Source organism: Palaemon carinicauda, chromosome 23, assembly GCF_036898095.1.
Source record: "Palaemon carinicauda isolate YSFRI2023 chromosome 23, ASM3689809v2, whole genome shotgun sequence".
Classification (NCBI taxonomy): domain Eukaryota; kingdom Metazoa; phylum Arthropoda; class Malacostraca; order Decapoda; family Palaemonidae; genus Palaemon; species Palaemon carinicauda.
Genome location: NC_090747.1, coordinates 112,156,392 through 112,177,048, shown reverse-complemented (window position 1 = coordinate 112,177,048; position 20,657 = coordinate 112,156,392). Strand labels below are relative to the sequence as shown.

General features: G+C 35.1%; 1 protein-coding gene across 2 annotated transcripts in view; it reads left to right on the top strand.

Annotated features, from left to right (window-relative positions):
* Positions 1 to 18,053, top strand: part of Actn (alpha actinin) — a 58,396-nt gene extending 40,343 nt beyond the window's left edge. The window contains exons 2-17 of one of the 2 annotated variants that reach the window (XM_068347395.1): positions 1,075 to 1,179; positions 1,372 to 1,501; positions 5,051 to 5,232; positions 5,488 to 5,641; positions 7,308 to 7,390; positions 7,907 to 8,170; positions 8,303 to 8,439; positions 8,656 to 8,836; positions 9,032 to 9,244; positions 9,393 to 9,629; positions 11,584 to 11,668; positions 13,351 to 13,454; positions 13,676 to 13,806; positions 14,826 to 14,999; positions 15,118 to 15,352; positions 16,148 to 18,053. In XM_068347395.1, the coding sequence (XP_068203496.1) occupies positions 1,075 to 1,179; positions 1,372 to 1,501; positions 5,051 to 5,232; positions 5,488 to 5,641; positions 7,308 to 7,390; positions 7,907 to 8,170; positions 8,303 to 8,439; positions 8,656 to 8,836; positions 9,032 to 9,244; positions 9,393 to 9,629; positions 11,584 to 11,668; positions 13,351 to 13,454; positions 13,676 to 13,806; positions 14,826 to 14,999; positions 15,118 to 15,352; positions 16,148 to 16,306 (2,574 nt within the window). In that variant the 3' untranslated portion in view covers positions 16,307 to 18,053. Of the gene's footprint in view, positions 1 to 1,074; positions 1,180 to 1,371; positions 1,502 to 5,050; positions 5,233 to 5,487; positions 5,642 to 6,224; positions 6,311 to 7,307; positions 7,391 to 7,906; positions 8,171 to 8,302; positions 8,440 to 8,655; positions 8,837 to 9,031; positions 9,245 to 9,392; positions 9,630 to 11,583; positions 11,669 to 13,350; positions 13,455 to 13,675; positions 13,807 to 14,825; positions 15,000 to 15,117; positions 15,353 to 16,147 lie in introns of both variants that reach the window. The other variant, XM_068347394.1, reaches the window with a different exon arrangement.
* Positions 18,054 to 20,657: the final 2,604 nt, after the last annotated feature.

The following is a 20,657-nucleotide window of genomic DNA, read 5'->3' as shown; positions in this document are numbered from 1 at the left end:
AACACAGATTATAGGTAATTATGATACTTAAATAGTGACAAATGCGGCTTGCGTACACATTACAACCCATGTACTGCTTGTCAGAACAGAGGAGCAATGAGATAATGTTTGAGAGCTATGTGAGCCACAGCAGACCAAAGACCATTTGAGTGGCAGCCAATCACGATGCTTGTGTGCAGAACATGTTAAAAGATTATGGGCTACCCCCAGTCACAACTTTCTTAAAGTAGTCTTTCAATTTTGTAGATTGCAATGTATTCACTGCTCTACTAAAGAGGAAAGTTCACCTGCCTTTTACTCTAGGAGTCTAGTGTAGCTATATACAGTTATACCTCGTGTGGCATCTATTCCATTTTTCTAACACTGCCAACACCGTGTGACACAAAGGAAGGGCTTTCACCAAATTCTTCCAACCATCCTTGTCTTGCTTTCTGAAGCAGATCATGTGAACATTTTATTATTATTACTTGCTAAGCTACAACCCTAGTAGTTGGAAAAGCATGATGCTTTTTCCTCATAGGGGTGGCAATATTGTGATTTTTTTTTATCACCCCTTTGAGTAGTGGATGTTTCCTCATATTTATTGTAAGTGTTTTGAAATAGCCTTTAATTTGGTCAAGATATCTTTGGCATCACCCTCCTACAAATATTATTTTGGCATCACTTTCCTCTTACGTACTTTGTTGACATCACCTCCTACTTATGAACAATATGTTAGCCTGACATCACCACTTACTTATATACATGTTAGCTTGATATCACCACTTATAAACATGTTAGCTTGACACCACTTTCTTATGAACAAGATGTTAGCCTAACATTACCACTTACTTATAAACATGTTAGCTTGACATCACCATTTATAAACAATAAGCTAGCTTGACATCGCTTACTTATGAACAATATGTTAGCTTAACATCACCTACTTCTGAACAATGTTAGCTTGACATCACCATCACCGTTCACTCACAAACGGAGGAGTTAACAATCCTCATCAAAGATCGTTAAATATGTTTTTAAAGTAATTAAGAGAGACTATTGAATATGCATTACAACGTCTTCCTCCTCTTGCAGACCTTCACCGCCTGGTGTAACTCTCATCTCCGCAAGGCGGGCACCCTCATCGAGAGCATAGAGGAAGAATTCCGCAATGGCCTCAAACTTATGTTGCTGCTCGAGGTAAGTTCTCGAGTGAAGGAGGACCTCAAGTCCCATTTCTCGTTGAGTGATTGTAACTTCATGTCTGTGACTTACCAAAGACCAGGATGTCCTTGAAGGCTTCAGTGGAAAATATGCTTATATTTATGTATATTTTATGCTTTTTGTATATTGTTCCAGGATCATTCAAATAAATAACTCTATTTTTCGCAGGTTATCTCTGGCGAGACCCTCCCCAGACCCGACAGGGGCAAGATGCGTTTCCACAAGATTGCCAATGTCAACAAAGCTCTTGACTTCATCGCCAGCAAGGGTGTCAAATTGGTATCCATTGGTGCTGAAGGTGGGTTTTGGTAAAGGATTTAATAATCTCTTGATTATTACTGCTTATGGAACTTGTGGTTTTGCTTGAAGTACAGTAGATAGATCCTTGGGATTGAATAGGGAATATGATAATTCCCATACTTAATTGTGGGAAGGACACTGGCGACTGGTACAGTCGGCTTCATTAATTACGGTACACTTCATGGGACGCTAAGAAGACATCAGTGTACCGGAATTAATGAAGACAACTGTACAACACATAAACATGCGCTACCAGAGTCTAAAGCGATGTCAGGCAGGGCAGCCGATCGGGACTACGGTCTACCCCTAAGCCAAAGCAAAGGCCTTCAAAAAAAGGCAACTGTGCTTACCCCATACAAAAAATGGGAAAAAAGTGCTTTAATAGAAGAATTGTTATTCAAGTTATTATAGTTCTCCATTTAACTTTACTATAAAAGATACTTAAATCAGGTAACTATAAAGTATCCCCCTTTTTAAATGAATTCATGCTCTTTCATAGAAGAAAAATGGCTCTAAACCCTGAAAAAATTTTTTGACTCGGTTGGCTGTAAAGGAATACTCAGTTATAAAGGAATAAAAAAATCCAAGTGTCCAATAGTGAGTGGAAATAATTTTCCTTTATAAAAATTACTTACTAGGTCAACTTGGCCCAAAAGTCGATTCCACTAGAAATTTTTAAGTGTTTCTTCCATTACCACCTAGTAAAACTACATGTAAACAATTATCATTACAAAAAAAAAAGCTGTTTTCATAAAACGTGTCCTGATATTCAACAGACAATATTTAGAAAAAAAAAGTTCCTCTATATTAGCATTGTCCAAAAGACACTAGCATATGAAATAAAGTCTTCACAACATGATTGATATAGTACTGATGCACTTGTTGAAATGGTTTGCATTACTTTCCATTTGGTCGTAAATGAAAATGGAGGCTAAGCTATTAAGCAGTCATAATGGCAAATACAGATGACCATTTTCATCACTTACTACTGAACCTTTTCAAATCTTCTTTAATAAATGGCAGATATGGCAAAGTAATTTGACATCAGTAATTTAAAACATATCAAACCCATCATAGCGCAGTGGTACTCTTGAAAACTAGGAATTTCATATTGAAGTATATTGTAATTTTGTTCTATGGTTTGACTGATGAATTTATTATAAATAAAAAATATGATACAGGCATTATGCAGTTAATATTGGTCAATATTATGATTGGTGGTGTTATTATTACTTGCCAAGTTGCAACACTAGTTGCATAAATAAAACGCTACAAGCCCCAAGGACCCCATATTGCAAGCAGCCAGTGAAGAAGAGAAATAGATGATTAAAGCATAAACTACAGTATTAAAGAATGAAAAAATACAATATATTAATATTGATAACAATGTTGAACAGATTAGTAATGTGTAAACTATGAAACGACTCGCGTCGCCCTGTTCAATAGGTAAGCATTGAGCTTAAACTCTGGAAGTTCCATGGATTCAACTATTTCTTTGTCACAGCTGGAATAAAACTTCTAGAATAATGTGTAGCACTGAGCCATATGAAAGAAAATGCAAAATTGTTAAAATTAATTGCATTCCTTGTACTTAACATAGTGGATGGTACAGGAGGGGAAGATGTGAATGAAAAGGATGGTCAGAAATATGGAAAATCTCAAACATGGACAAAGCTAATCTAATGATGATGCCAGAGATTATTACAGTACTATATACAGAGTAGAGATAAGGAATTTAATTGAGCAAATTTTTGTCCAACAACTTGAGAGTTGGCTGCTGAAAACCAGATAGGAGAATAGTATTCAAAATATAACACAATAAACAAATTAAAACATTTCTTCTGGATAGACAAGTTTCCCAAATTCTTGAAAGTCATACTGTATATACCAATTTTTAGGGCAAATGAAGAAGAGACAGACTGGATATGTTTATCGAAAATACGTTTCCCAATCAAGAATTGTGCCTAGAATTTTGAACTGTATTTCGTAAAAGAAACTTTGTCAATGTAAAAATCAATGTTGGGAGGATCCAATGTCCTTGCGTACTTACGGTATAATCATACTTTGATTTATGTTAGATTTTAACTTCCTCCCCAGTAATTTTCACCTTGCACTAATTTTAGCTAAATCCTTGTTTAAAGGCTCAACAACCACAGGTTTACATATAGTAGATGGGATCAATATAAAGAAGAGTAGTAGCATCTGTTTATTCAACAGGCTTGTTTTCAAGGCTAGCCACATATCATAGGTATATGATAAGAAAAGAAAAGAACAAAGGAACACCAGATATTACATTCCTATAGTTACTGTATTGTCCATCAACAACTATTATTTCCAATCTATTGTTCAAAACCCAATGACAATACAGTACTTAGTAGTGACTCGCCAATTCCCATATGTTTAAGCTTAAAAATAAGGGCCATATGATTATCAAAGTCAAAAACAGCACTGAAGTCAAGACCAGTCTTATGACTTTATGACCACAATGAAGAAATTTGAGAATATAACTGGAGATTGCAAGAAGAGCGTGACAGGGTCCAAGGCTCTCACTAAATCCAAACTGCAGACTTAGGAATAGATAATTACATACAGCATGTTAGTTCAGAGACTGTGCCAACAGGCGTTCAAAAACTTTTGATGTATGAATATTTACACTTTAACCAACAACAAATGTTAAGGTTCAAAAATTAATAAAATGAACTTTGTCAGTATTGTAAACTTCTTCAATATACTTATGAACTTTCTGAGAAAAAATCAATTGATTTAAATTTTTTATTCTACTTCTTAAGCAAATCCTTTAAGGCTAGCCACATAATAGGTAGAAATTATATGTGAAAGTAATTATGAATGTACAAGTTGAATGCTTCATTGAAATTAATTGTTGGGCTGTTCTTTGTCTTTTCATATACCATGCATCATGCTTTCTCTTGAAAAATATAATCGACTATAATTTTTTCTTATATGAATACCAGCTTGTGTCAATTTTGTGGAGTAATTTTTAGGAAAAACTGATTTAGTATCTGGATAGTTAGTTATAACACAAAGGAAGGGGCAGCTTTTTTATTAATATTTTGTTGTCTATTTTTGACAATAAAACCTGTACTCATGAAGTTTTACAGTATATATTTTTAGTCAACTGAATTTCAAAGTTAGAATAAGTACAAAATTTGGTGTCTATCCCAAGGAGCAAGGCTAATCACTTTTATACTGTATATATTGTATAACCGTGATACTTCTCTTTACGTTAGTTCAACATACAATACGTCAGTTCCGACTTTATATCGCTCATCCAAAATGCAAAATCAAAATTCATGTTAGACTGTTTTACCTGACCTTACGTTGGCTTATATGTCGATGAAGTGCTGTACATTACATGATATCAGGTTGTAAGTACTTTTTAGTGTTCAGTACATTTATTGAGAACTTAAAAGTCATATAAGTCACGTGTGTTTTAACCAATTAAGACTTAGAGTGGGGTATTACTTATATTTTATTTCAACAATTACTTCAAAACTAGAAATGCTTAACAGAATTTTAATTTCAACAGAAATTGTTGATGGCAACCTGAAGATGACTTTGGGTATGATCTGGACCATCATCCTGCGATTCGCCATCCAGGACATCAGTGTAGAGGAGATGACTGCCAAGGAGGGTCTCCTTCTCTGGTGCCAGAGAAAGACTGCACCTTACAAAAATGTCAACGTGCAGAACTTCCACACTTCATTCAAGGTTATTATATGTTTTTATTATCTATAATGATATCAATCACAGAATTTAGAGCAGACCCTTCAAGTCAAGGCTGGAAATATATACAGTGTATGTCAGTTTTAACAAAGTAGAAACTCTTGCATTGTACTAGATAAATAAAGTAAATAAGTTAATCTTTCATGCATTTTGATTTTTACAAGCCAGTGGTTCAGGTGACAAATGGTATGCCATTATGGGTTACATGTTAATATGATTATGTATTGTTGTACCTTTCAGGATGGTCTCGCATTCTGTGCCCTCATCCACCGTCACAGGCCAGATCTTCTCGACTACTCTCAGCTATCCAAGGATGATCCCCTTCACAACCTTAACCTTGCCTTCGATATTGCTGAGAAGCACCTTGACATCCCCAGGATGTTGGACCCCGATGGTAAGATCACTTAGTAGAAATTCACCAGAGTTTCATATATGAAACTATTTTTTAGATGTGTAGCAGAAATTATAATTGGTAAAATGCTAAAAAAAAATCCTCGTATTAATGCATTAAGTCCCCTAGATCAGAACTTTTATTTAAAATCTTTCGAAATACCTGTCTTTTGAATAAGTGCTAAACAGAATACGTAAGAATGCTTGATACACATGAAGGCTAACTCATTAGTGTTAACAAGATCAGCTGATTGAAAAAAATTAAGATTCGGGGATTGGGGGTTATGAACTAGAGACTCAGGGTAATCGTATTGAGCTTCTAAATTGAGAACCCACTCTTGGAATGCAACTTGTTCTTATATAGGGGACTTATTATACCCTACATTTTTTTTTTCTTAATTTCCAGGATTGCAGACTGTCTGAATTCTTGCTCTAAGCAAGTCCAGAATCGTGATAACTCTTATCATTGTCATTCCTCTTTAGAGTGCGGAGCTAGCCATGTCGTTGGAGTCGGAGGTTTTTCCTGCAAGTTGACTATGCATGGAATTGTAGAATAGGAAGACTGAAATGTTTGGCTGTGTTTTCAGATTTGGTGAACACACCTAAGGCCGATGAACGCGCCATCATGACCTACGTGTCTTGCTACTACCATGCCTTCCAGGGGGCCCAGCAGGTAATCATTCGGCCCCACATCAGCATGGATCCACCACTGGCGCAACATTTTCTCACACAGGATACTAGACCCCTGCCTTATCATAAAGGCTCTAGCAATAGTCCCAATTTTTTTTTTCCTTAATTTCAAAACTATTATTAAAGTTTTTCAAGAAGTAAATTTCACCTTTTGACTATGCTAGATCTTTTATTATAACATTGCCTTGGAGGAGATACATAGGTTTTTTTTCTACTATACATAAATTAATCCAGCATTATTAAAAAAAAAAAATAAATTTTTAACTGCTTCAAGGCAAATTTCTTAGAATGTTAAATTTGTTCCAACTAACCTTTGTGGTAGTTACAGCAATTCCGAGCACCCAAGTGCAGAAACTGCAGCAGCAATTCGAGTAAAGCTGGAGCAAGATTGCTGACTGACTGATTGGCTGACTGGCTGACTAGAATGTTCTGACTATTGTTCTGCTAGAGACATGCTCAGTGACTGCATTGCCTCTAGCTTGTGTTTGTCTCACTTTTTATATTTAAGTTTTAACACCACGTATCTCATGAAACTTTATTACGATAACATTATTATTTTTCTCCAAGTTATTATTCACAAATATGATAACATGCATGGATTAGTTAATGTATGTGTTCATTAAAGCAATGATAGTACAAAGCTTGAATAGTCTTGTATTGGATAATAATTTAATAAAGCTTTTGTATTTCTACTATCATTGTACGTTTATGCCTGTGCATGTATTTTTAATTTTTTTTCCCTCTTGCATAGTGATTAGTACCTCTTTAACTTTCATTTATTACTTAGTCTGCCCAACAGAGCCGCTTAATTGTCTACTGGAAGCAGATTTTTGAGATCTACTGTAGCATAGCATTTTGAAATTTCAGTTTCGTCCCATAACCAGTTGTCAATATCGTGTGCTTTTTTCGTGCAACTAATTGATGAGTATTAAATTAGCCCTTAGTGTAGAAGTGTGACTTACTAACTATGTACATTACAGACATATCAGAAGGTGTACCAGACGAAAGGGCCGTCATGACATATGTTTCCTCGTATTACCACACATTTACTGGTGTGCAAAAGGTTAGTGAGATGAGCTGCAAGATTGGTGGGTTCAGAATTTACTTCTCTTTTGAACATTTTTTCTTAGGCCGCTTGGTATATCATGAGTAACTTTTTCTAAAGTTTGGGAATGTAAAAAGTATTATATGCAAATGGAGGTAGTTTGTGATACAGTATTGAGGTAAAGTAAATTTCAATGCCTTGCTTTGCATACTCCATAATGCATTTTAAAGTGTATGAAAGGCATGACTACAATCATTGATGACTTATTGTTTTGTTTTATGACATTGCTAGTTTTGTGCAAGGTCTGTTTATGAATTTGAGAATGTTCGATGATATCAGTGCATTAATGAAGTTTAAGTATTTCTTCCAAACTCACTGCTTAAAAATTTCATTCTGTTTAAAAACTATGATGAAAAAATATACAGTAGTCGTAAGAGATACTTACGAAAAGGGCAACATTTTCAAAGTTGGACAAAAGTATTTTAAAGACTATTACTCATTCTGCAGAATTGTAACAGAATTTAATTTGAATAGGCTGAGATGGCTGCCAACCGCATCTGCAAGGTGCTGAAGGTTAACCAGGAGAACGAGCGCCTCATGGAGGAATACGAACGCCTTACCTCCGACCTGCTGGAATGGATTCGTCGCACCATTCCTTGGCTTCAGGCCCGCCAGCAGGATAACACATTGGCTGATTTGCAAAAGAAATTAGAAGAATACAGACTCTACAGACGCAACCACAAGCCCCCTCGTGTGGAACAGAAGGCCAGATTAGAGACTAACTTCAACACACTTCAGGTGCAGTATAGTACACTTGAGTTTTTATTGGTTCTTGCAGGTCTCAGATTCAGCAAGTAATATGATTGAAATTATTTTTTAATATGATTTTGTTACAACCGAAATTTATTAATGTTTTCGTTCCCTCCACAGACCAAACTCCGCCTCTCAAACCGCCCAGCATACCTTCCCTCCGAGGGCAAGAGTGTCACTGACATTGCCAATGCCTGGAAGAATCTTGAAGGATGTGAAAAATCTTTCGAAGATTGGCTGCTTTCCGAGATGATGAGGTAATTTTGATATGGAAGAAAGTTGCTTTCATTGGCTTTATCCAGTATTTTTAAAATTACATTGATAAAACATTTTGCTATTCAATTGTTCTTTATAATGATTATCAAAGAATAATTTTACCATTACAGTTATAGGCATTAGAAAAGTTTTGCTTATTGCACTGTTTAAGGAATCAAATAGCTAAAAAACTCATATGAAAAAAATTGATATTCCAGGTTAGAGCGTCTTGAACATTTGGCTAAGAAATTCAAGCATAAGGCCGAAATCCATGAGGGCTGGACTTCTGGTAAGGAGGAAATGTTGCAGAGCCAGGACTTCAGGAATTGCAAGCTTAATGAGCTCAAGGCTTTAAAGAAGAAGCACGAAGCCTTTGAATCCGATCTTGCTGCACACCAGGTTGGCCTTTTTATCTGTTGTACAAACACTGCAAATTATAGATTAGTGTAGATATATATATATTATATAATGATTCATATAGAGAAAATATTAAAACAAAAATTGCTGCATCAGATTTGTTTATTTTTTTATTTGATGCTGTAATATTAACAATTGTTAACATCTTGTAAATGTTCCTAATTTTGCCTTTCCAAGGATCGTGTGGAACAAATTGCAGCTATTGCTCAGGAGCTCAATGCTCTTGACTACTATGATTCTGCTACCATCAACTCTCGTTGCCAAGCCATTTGCGACCAGTGGGACAGACTTGGCACCCTCACTACAACTCGCAGGAACAACTTGGAAGAAACCGAGAAGCTTCTTGAAAAGATTGATCAACTCCATCTTGAATTTGCCAAGAGGGCAGCAGTGAGTATCACAATGCATTATTTCTAAAGACTGGTATTAGATTTCAATATATTTTTAGGTATCACTGAATAGAATAACTGTGAATAGAACAGTGATTATTGATAGTATAAGTTTTCATCTTCATGTCACAAATGAATTCTTATTTCAGCCCTTCAACAACTGGCTTGATGGAGCTTGTGAAGATCTCGTTGATATGTTCATTGTGCACACCATTGAAGAGATTCAGGGCTTGATTGATGCACACAACCAGTTCAAGGCAACCCTTGGTGAGGCCGACAAGGAATACCAGGCCATCATGACCCTTGTTAATGAAGTACAGCACATTGCTCAGCAGTACAAGATCCCTGGTGGTCTTGACAACCCATACACTACTCTGACTGCTCAGGTGAGGTCCTGATAATAGAATATATTTGAATTCATTTATTAACTTATTTGGGTTATTTCTCATTACAATATTTAGTAGTAGAATGTTCATTATATATTTGATACACTAATTTTCATTTTGATAACTTTTTGTTATGCCCAGCTTATGAACGTTATTGCGTATTGAGTTGTTTTTACCTTTAATTTTTATATTGATTGTTTCATATACAAGTTCATCATTTGAAAATTTATTTGTTGAAGCTTTCCTCGTGTAAAAGTGATCACGGTTTACTTTATATGATTCCTTTGATTATTGTTTATTTACAGCTGAATATGGTAAAATTTAATATGTTGCAAATTGTCTGTTTTATTACAATATTGATGATGCAGACAATTTTTAGAATTTTTTTTCCAACTCACAAGTTATTAGTTTTCATACAAAATTTGTATTAATTCACACATCTAGAAATAGTCCCATAGATCTAGAATATTTGATGGTTTATTGTTATGTGTTGAGGATTTTGTTTCATATTAACCCTTTCAGATTCTTATCCTATAAAATCAAGATATAAAATTTTAAATTATTAAGATTCTGATGACAGAATCAAATAAAATTATTTTGTGGACTGCTTTATGTGTGCAACATACACAGCTTTTCTTTTGAAGGCATAATCAAATAAAAAAATTTATTATAAGGAATATCTATAATAATCACAATACAGTAGTGACCAAGGGTACGTTATTTTAAATGCTGGGTGCAGGCAGCTCAGAATATTGGCAAGTCTCCAAAATCTGGAAAGCAATGTCATCTAATTGGTTTCAGTTCAAATGGGAGAAAAGGACTCTTTGTTCAAATTTCAAAGGAAGGTTCTCTATATATTTTACAGTAAGGGCAGTTTGCCTGTAAATTTAAATGTAAGGAGTTCGTGTTTGAATTTTAAGACAATGTATTTCTTATGCCTGTAAATTTGAAGCCAGGGGACTTCTTTAGTTTAAATGTTTTTATATAGGTCTTAGTTTATTTAAAAGTTTGAAGCAAGGACATTCTTTTGCTCTGAATTTTAGTTATTTGCCATATTTTCATTTTACATTTCAAAGCAGGTGTCTAGTTAAGCATGCCAAATTGCAGTTATACTCAGTAGTGTAAACAATACACTTACTAATAGTATTACATTATTTAAATATTTTACAAAGTATACATACATGGCCCTTCAGGATGGATGATTATAATTAAACTATTTGCTATTCCAATCAACAGTCCATGAAAAATTTTTCTTTAAAAAGTTGTCCATTTTTTTTTGTAGAAGTAAATCCTATAATTGGAAAACCGTTATTAAGAATAATTTTTATTTAATAGGATTTTGCCTTGTTTTTCATGTACTTCCTTAGGATAGTGAAAGCATATTAAGTGCGGTTGAGGTAAGATTTGTAAGAATACGTGCATGAATGCATATCATACGTCACTGTTACCAATGGCATTCGCATAACTTACCATAAACAGTCTTTATGTACAGTGATAGACTATCATAATTCACAATTGCCAGTTTAAATCACATAACTTAATGCAATCCGTCTGTTGTACAGTGATAGACTACTTTAGTCAATTATTTTTGAACAATAATTTGAGCCTTTTACAGAGGCACAACTGTTAATGCATTGCAACCATGTAGATAAAGTACACCTCTTGTTGCACGTAGTATAGCATAGTACTTGAGTCCTGTGTAATTTACCCAACATAGTTAAAATATGGAAGTGCTTTTTATATGAAAGTATAGACTAGTTTTAAATTACATTGTACAGTATTATTTAATTTAGAATAGTAATTGTAATGAATTTATATTTTCTTTCTGTAAAATTAATCAAAGGTATACCTTTGAGTGATATTTAGATATTTTCCTATAGATTATCGCCAGTAAACAATTACTGCATTACATTATTTCAAGGAAAAAATATGCATTTTCTCATTTGAATTACAGGTTATCTCTGGAAAGTGGGGCGAAGTCAAGAAGCTTGTACCCCAGCGTGATGGAACTCTACAGAATGAACTTGGCAAACAGCAGAGTATCCTTTTGGCAGTGTCAAAAACACTAGTTTTAGTTATATAATCATAGCATTTTAGTGAATGACACCTCGTAGTAACGGGGGATATTGAGGAGGGAGAAGTCTAATTGGAAAGGAACCTCTGGTAGTGGTATCACTCGCCCCAGTTTTAATACCGACACCCTTTAGGGGTGAGCGAGCTGGATATATTCCTGGAATTCCATGCAACTTTTTTTCTCTGGTATATTTAGCAGTATTTATACCTTTGAAATGGTGCTTTAAGGAGCATTTCATTGGGCGTCACAGAAATAGATTTTTCCTTCGTCAAAATCCCTTTTTTGGGTCATTATTGTGGAGAGTTCAAAGTATTTTGGTTCTTATGAAATTGTGTTTAATGTTTGTCTGTATGTATGACACTTGAAATCTTTGGCAGGATCTCTAGAATGAAAGGATAATTTATTTTTTCTAAAATTGGTATAAAGAATTCTGTGGTAAAGGGGATTAGTTTTTTTCCTGGGGATATTAAAAATATTTTGAAAATAGGAAAAATCATAACTATTTATACTATTAATTGCAGAAAGGTAGCTCACATGAATGGTGAATTTATTATATAATAGTTTTTATCAATGTAGTGATCCATAAAATTTTGTTTATCCAGTATAACTACTGCTGCAGCAGTTTTTTTTTTCTATCTAGTTTTATATAAATTAATGCATTTCAGTTTCCTTTTATATCTTACTTAATGTTTGATTATCAAATATTAACCCTGCTGTAGTGTTTACCTACAGTGTCTCTTTGTTCAGTGCTATGCAGACACTAAAGATTCCTTATGGTTTCTTTTAAGTGGCTGCATTAGTATCCCTTCAACTTCTAATACATTTCATTTGTTTTCCTGTTACCCAGCTGTTCACTTTCTTTTAACTTGCCCGTGGTCAAATTTTTTCTTTTTATTTAAGAATAAATCTCTTGGGCATATAGAGTAATATAAATGTGGTCTCTTTAAACAAATTGATAACTAGCACAGTAACTGACTTAATTGTATCTTAATCCAGTTTTCAGACCTGGAAGAACAATTTTTTTGTGCCAAACACAAGTCAAGAATTTACTGTTCTGGTTAGAAACTACCTAATACTGTACAGTAACAGTAAAGAATGCAGTACTGTATTCTAGTTAATCTATTTTATAGTTATAACAATTATATCATTCATATGGCCTGGTATGTTGGAATATTCATTGGGATTTGCTTAAAAAAACATGACTAAGTCGAATTGATACGTTTTATAAGATAATTGGATCACAGTTTTATTTTAAGATTGCTTTTTAGATATTCCCAAACATGTATTTACTGTAAATATTGCTGCTTTTTCTCCTTGCGTATCAAGTCGCGAAAGTGCAGTGACCTTGTGCATAGTAGAATGAATCGCATACTTTATTTAGTAGGTCTACGGCTAGGTGTAATATACATACATACATATACCAAGGCACTTCCCCCAATTTTGGGGGGTAGCCGACATCAACAAATGAAACAAAACAAAAAAGGGGACCTCTACTCTCTACGTTCCTCCCAGCCTAACAAGGGACTCAACCGAGTTCAGCTGGTACTGGTGTAATATAGTTTCTTTAAATTGATTTGTGTACTGCATGTATAGTCAATTGTTCTTCAAGTTTCATTTTGTGCCTTTAATTCCTTAACACTTTCATAGACAATGAATCACTCCGTCGCCAGTTTGCTGAAAAGGCTAATGGTGTTGGTCCATGGATTGAGAAGCAGATGGATGCTGTCGCTGCCATTGGCATGGGAATGCATGTAAGTTATAAAATGTAATAGCTCTTTGTTTTTAATATCATGAATAAAATCTTTGTCAGTAGTAGAATTGAAACCATTCTTGTATTACTGTTGCAGAAGAGGAAATAATTCTTGTATTACTGTTGCAGAAGAGGAAATAATTCTTGTATTACTGTTGCAGAAGAGGAAATAATTCTTGTATTACTGTTGCAGAAGAGGAAATAAATAAAATTCTTTTCCAGGGTTCCGTCCTTGAAGATCAGCTGAACCGTCTGAAGGATTATGAAAACGCCGTTATCAGCAACAAAGCCATCATGGATGAGATGGAGAAGATTCACCAAGCTGTCCAGGAGTCTATGATCTTTGAGAACAGGTATAGTACTCCTTTTGTAACTCAACTTACATATGTGGGGAAATAGATTATATTAGTATGTACGAGATAGTGGTATGTGTACGTAACTTGAAGCATAAAATCAAAGTCAAGTAAGGAATGTATGTACAATACAGTAATGGCAATATCCTTGCATTTTGGGCTGTATATATACCCTAAAATACCAAACATCTTCATAAGACTGCATTAATTTTGTTATTAATTATTCATAACATTTTTTTAGAATCTTAAAGTACTCAGTGCTCCTTTTATGAAAAAATATAATTAAAATCTGTTACAGAAGCAAAGTCTGATAATTAAAGTTTATTTTTCACAAATCTAAAACCATGTAAGCTTTTCATCTTCCTTCAGAGTACTGCGGTGGCATATTATTTTAATGTTACATGGCCATATTGAATTTTCTTACTTTCATAGAAATAATTATAAATTTGACTTTTTATACCATATGACCCCACTTTTGATTATATACACAACTTTGTAGAACATTTGGCAGATCTCACTACCCCATTTGGTTGTTTTATAAAGCTTACATGATGTCTTATTGTACAAGAATGAGGTTTCACTGTAATTTGTTATTTTCATAAAAAGATATAGAAATTCAAGTGAGGGAAAGGAAGTACTATTTAATATAGAGATTTCCAGTTGGCTTAAAAACATGTTAATATTACAGTAGTGCTGAGACCTCCTGCACTGCTAAAGATACTTTTATGCATTCTATAAATAACTTCTGGGGTTGAGAGACTAGAGTAAAACGCAGTTCTACAGTGCTATTTGGCTCTTTGAGGTGGAAAGTACCCAAAAGCTGCTGCACAATCACTGTACAAATTTACTTTTAAAATTTGCAAAGGTAAAAACTTGCCATTTTTTTATCACTTTCACAGTACACTGTACTTAAAATTTTTTTGTTATGATTTAACAGTAAGTGAGGCTCTCTCTTTAGCATATTTTGCAGTCATTACTTAAACTGAATCATTACCCAAACTGACTCTTTACTTGGACAGGTACACTCAATATACTATGGAGACCCTCCGTGTGGGATGGGAACAGTTGCTGACCTCCATCAACCGCACTATCAATGAAGTTGAGAACCAGATTCTTACCAGAGACTCCAAGGGTATTAGCCAAGAGCAGCTCACAGAATTCCGTGGCTCATTCAATCACTTTGACAAGAACAGGTAAGTGTTTTTAAAGTAATTGCCGTGTTCATGTAGACAGTGCATTGTTAATGTTATTTTATTCAATGGTTACCGATACCATTGTCATCTCGCAACTTATTTTTTTTTTGCTTTCCAGGGCAGGACGTTTGGCACCGGATGAATTCAAGTCATGCTTGATCTCTTTGGGATACTCCTTCAGCAAGGACCAACAGGGAGACATTGATTTCCAGAGAACTCTCAGTATTGTAGATCCTAACAACACTGGATTCACTCAGTTTGATGCATTCTTGGACTTCATGACTCGCGAGAATGTTGATTCTGACACTGCTGAACAAGTTATTGATTCCTTCAGGATCCTTGCTGGAGACAAGGTAGGGAATATACCTGGTGTTCTCAACATCCATGGTAGAGAAATTGAAATTTGCCTTTTTCATCATTCATATTTACCTACAGTATTTGAGAGATACAAAACTAGAATTTTGAACTGTTTACTGCAATTATCTAGGTGACATTGCAATTACTCACAACTCTTTAGAAAAAAAAATCAATACAAACTCTAGATTCATTTATCTTGTAATATGATAGTACTGTATTTTTTTTGATGGGTAACACTTACTATCCTGACATCTGTGTTGCATGCTCAAGTTACTCCGAGTAAAAAAGAAGGAAGATAGACTTGTTTTGGCAGGAATAGCTTGCAATAGCACCAATTTCAAGAAGCAGTGGGCAGTAAAACTAGTCAATTGTTATACTGTAAATTATAACTTTTTGTACCTGTAAAGAAGCGTTGATTTCAAGTTTCACTAGAGCTAGAATAGTAAATAAATTTTTCCCCTTCATAATGCTTCAAATACCAGTACATAGTAAATTGTAGATAATGTATTTAGTTGCCAAGTAATTTAAATTTTCTCTTTTGTTCATTATTCAGTCAATTGATTTTAATCCTGTATGTAATACATCTGTAACTAAAATCCTTATTGCATATATTTGCGAAATTCTCAAGGATGTGCCTTGAAGCAAATAAGAAATAAATAGGCTTTTGAACTCTCTTTATTCTCTCAAAACTAAAGAACGTACCTTTCACATAGGTGTTGAATTGAGGGCAGTCATAGTAATTTTTTTCCTGACTATACCATTTACACATTAATTTTTTTTCTTTTCCCCAGCCATACATCCTTCCTGAGGAATTGCAGCGCGAGTTGCCACCTGATCAGGCCGAATACTGTATCCAGCGCATGCAGCCTTACACTGGCGATGGTGCTCCTCCAGAGGCTCTTGACTACATGTCATTCTCCACTTCACTGTATGGTGAATCTGACCTGTAAAATTATATAAGAAGAATCTAAAGTATTGGGGTTTAACCTCACTGTTAAATCTTTTGGAGGGATGAAAATGTCACCATAACCCTCAGTTTGATGATAATCAGTGGTGAAAGGGGAGAAGTCACAATAAAGGAGTGAAGATTATCGTGGACCATCTAATTTGCTGTTTTAGGTGACTATTATAAGTGGATCTAAGGAAAATTCATATTAACAACATAAGTTATTGTGTCCTGGTGATACATTAAACTAAAATAGCGAAGTTTAGGCTCTGATCAGGATCTCGTACCAAGTCCTTTCAGTATTGATACTATTAAGGATTGCTTTGCACAAATAATAAGAAATGGAAAGCAAAATATCTGGGAGTGGGTATTGACATTTAGAGGACTTGAGAACATTTCCCATGGAAGTGTTGTTGGTACAATGAATGCCTATCACTCTTACCAGATAAAGCAGTTAAGAATGGTAGACTGAAAGACATTGGGTCTACCAGGTGCTAAAAAGAGGAGTGGGAAGCAAAGGTAAGGCTTTGTGCCAGGTTGCTGACTTCCAACAAAATTTTAACGGAAATTTGAAGTTAAAAATAAAAGCTATATATTTTTTTCCTTCTATTTCTTCATTAACAACTGGTACTTGCCTGTAACTCGAGAGTAAAATCATCCAAGCCCCTTTGATATATTTTCACCCAAACACTGCCACCAATAGTGCCTCCTCTTCAGTGTTGTTCTTCCAGTGAACTGTCGTGACTTTCAGCCCATATTCTGGAATGTCGTCTAGATCTGGGCCGCTTCAAATAATACATTTATGATAAAATAAGCCGGATCTGAACGAGATTTGAAAATTTGGGTTAATGCCTTTGTTGTAGTTGTAATCATGGAATCTAGTCCTAATTGCCTAAAAGCCTGCTGCTGCTTAAGCAGAATTTTTGTTATAAGTTACTAAACAAAACAGATTATCACAAAAATCCTGCTATTCTTGCTAATTAATGATTGTAAAAATGTGTACTGCTCTTCCCCTCAATGGTTTGTGATGTGTATATTACCTCCTGTGTGCCACAACACTCGACTCTGTAAATGAACAAACTTTATATTATGCAAAAAATTGTACTAAAGGTTTTTATGAAGGTGGGTGAAGGTGATTACCTACATTATTTTATAGCCATTAATAGAATACGGTTTCTTTATGTACAGAACTAAAAGACCAATGTATTCTCTGTTCTGAGAGGTAAATTGTGCTTTGTTTATTTAAAAAGCTTGAAATATGTAGTTTCCAAAGTTTTGATTATATCTGTAATTATCTTAGGGCAATATTTATTGTTACAGGCAACAATCAGTGTGAAACTAGGAACCACGTGGAATTTTTCTTCTTATTAAATTATATTATTTTATAAATATACATTTATTCACGTGATTTCTTAGTTTTTTCACTGCTTACCAATAAAGCCGATCTTACACATTTTGTGTAATATCACAAATAAAGGATAATGTAAATTTTTGAGTTGCGTGTCGATTTCACCACCCAATTTTCCCAGGAATTATCTGCATTTAACTTTAAGCTATAAATTATAACATTAAATTAATTTTGGCCCAAAAGATCAGTTGCAATTTTCAGTTGGTTTACTAGAAGACTAAAAAAGCAAGTCAGCATTGCCCTGTATTTAAGCAAAGTCGTCTGGTTAAGCTACCTAAAGATAATGCAAACTACTTTGTTAAACAGTTGACAGCTATACCTAACGAAATAAATCCTTACTATATGTGTGTGTTCCTCTGAACCTGTTCAAAGGTCCTTGGATCAAGGTCAATGTATGTCTGACTTTAACAATATACTAAATTTGTGCACTATCATTAAACACATCGGAATTAAAACTGGAATGGCTAAGACATGAAAGAATTCACATGAATAAAAAAATCTATGAAGGTTAAATCTAATGGGAAAGGTTTAAAAGTGGTGGTGATGATGAATATGCGTAAAGCGAAAAATGTGTGTGAAGCCATGTGATCATCTACTTGATGCTGAAATACATAACACTATAAATCAAATTACATTTTTAATGGAAAAATACAAAATCTACTCATAGACAAAATGATGATTTTAATCTACAAATTAGGGCCTTATCATGAATAAATTTTTTGCTTCCCACAGTAAAATATAATGGTACAATGGGTCAATCAAAAAGTTCAGAACACAAACTTAAATAAACATTTTTAAGGAATGCCATTTACATCTGCAATACTTGTTAAAATCACTATACTACTGTATATGCAGTTATTGTTTGAATATAATTCATGTAGGTGTTTAGACTACAATGACATAAAAATCAAATTTTAAAACTAATCTTTATCTTTCTTAGCAATACAAACATTGAGCTCTTTAATAAGGAGGATGACTTTCAGCAAAGCCTGACGAGGTGAACGTGCTAGTGTAGATGTAGGGTTATCATCTAAAGATCATGCAGTTAGAGACTCCTCTTGAAGTTCTCATGCGTACAGGGGTGCGTGAGCATGAGAGAGAGAGATCATCTAGGAAGGTAGAAGCAATAGTAGTTCTCATACCAACCAACAGTGCTATAGGACAACTCTCGCCCCTCACTACTCCCGGCATGGGACTGTGCACATGTAAAAGGTGTGAAAACACCCCTATCAAGTTGCCATACACCTTAGGGTTGTGTGCCCTGCTATGGGACAACTCTGCAATCACTCAAGAAAGGAAGTTCCTGATACCCACACTCATGGTAAGAGATACGGATATGTAATTTCTATCAATCTGACTTCTTTGATGATGTCTCCTACTAATTCTTCAGAAGTTGCAGGGAGAAAGTTATGTTCTTCTCCGAAGTCATGCAAGCTGATGACAACGCGCTCTAGGGGAAGAGACCCCAACAGCACAGCAAGTAATATGTCCACAGTACCTTCTGGGATCGGCAGATACAAAGAAAGAAGGAGGGCGGTGCTCGTCCCCTTTACTCTCTCCAGCAGAGGAACTCCTCTTCCAATAGAGCACCAGCAATATCCTAGGAAAACCAACTTCCTTAGGTTCACATTGTAGTCGTTATACAGCCTCATGGGATAGAACAGCAATACATACTGTCTGGCAGGAACACGTATGTTACATAGCAGGAGGTAGCACAGAAGACCTTAAACACAATTATAGTTATTAGGAAACACTGCATATCCTTGGTTTCTCCCTCGAACACGATTATCTGCTAAGCCATTTATTCAATCTGAAATTAAAGCAACAGATTAAAAGCTCCAGATGAGGACACCGAGATGTACGTCTGTACTCTCAAACAATCAACGTCAAAGTGATGATAACACTAGCTGGCAAGTGGAAGGGGCCTACCCACCACCCACCAACTACCACTACCAACTACCAACTTATTAAAAGTTTAAACTGCCATTTCAGCTTTTCTGAAAAACATACTCCCTATTAAAGGTTCAAGGTTTGTATTGTGTGTAGGAACAAATATCATTTTCTTACCTTGGTCAAACATGACTAGGAAAAGCATGGATATGAATGGACAAATAGATAGTTTTTCATACAAAATGTTATTTTCATTAGTAAAATAAATTTTTGAATATACTTACCCGATAATCATGTAGCTGTCAACTCCGTTGCCCGACAGAATTCTACGGGAGGGATACGCCAGCTATCACTATACTAGAAGGGGGTGTACTCACAAGCGCCACCTGTGACCAGGTACTACAGTACTTGTTGTTGACGCCACCTCACTTTTTCCTCGGTCCACTGGTTCTCTATGGGGAGGAAGGGTGGGTCAATTAAATCATGATTATCGGGTAAGTATATTCAAAAATTTATTTTACTAATGAAAATAACATTTTTCAATATTAAACTTACCCGATAATCATGTAGCTGATTCACACCCAGGGGGGTGGGTGAAAAACCAGTGTACAAGACTAAAGGATAGCTAAGTATCCCGTATTTCATATAATCAGTTATCCACAATAACAATGAAATAATAAGTACCTGGTAAGGAAGTCGACTTGAACCGTTACTCTGCCTTTAATAAGATCGTCTTCCTTACTGAGCGCAGCGTTCCTCTTGGAAGGCTGAATCAACTCAAAGGTGCTAAAGTATACAGGGCTGCAACCCATACTAAAGGACCTCATCACAACCTTTAACCTCGGCGCTTCTCAAGAAAGAATTGACCACCCGCCAAATCAACAAGGATGTGGAAGGCTTCTTAGCCGACCGTACAACCCATAAAAAGTATTCAAGAGAAAGGTTAAAAGGTTATGGGATTATGGGAATGTAGTGGCTGAGCCCTCGCCTACTACTGCATTCGTTGCTACGAATGGTCCCAGGGTGTAGCAGTACTCGTAAAGAGACTGGACATCTT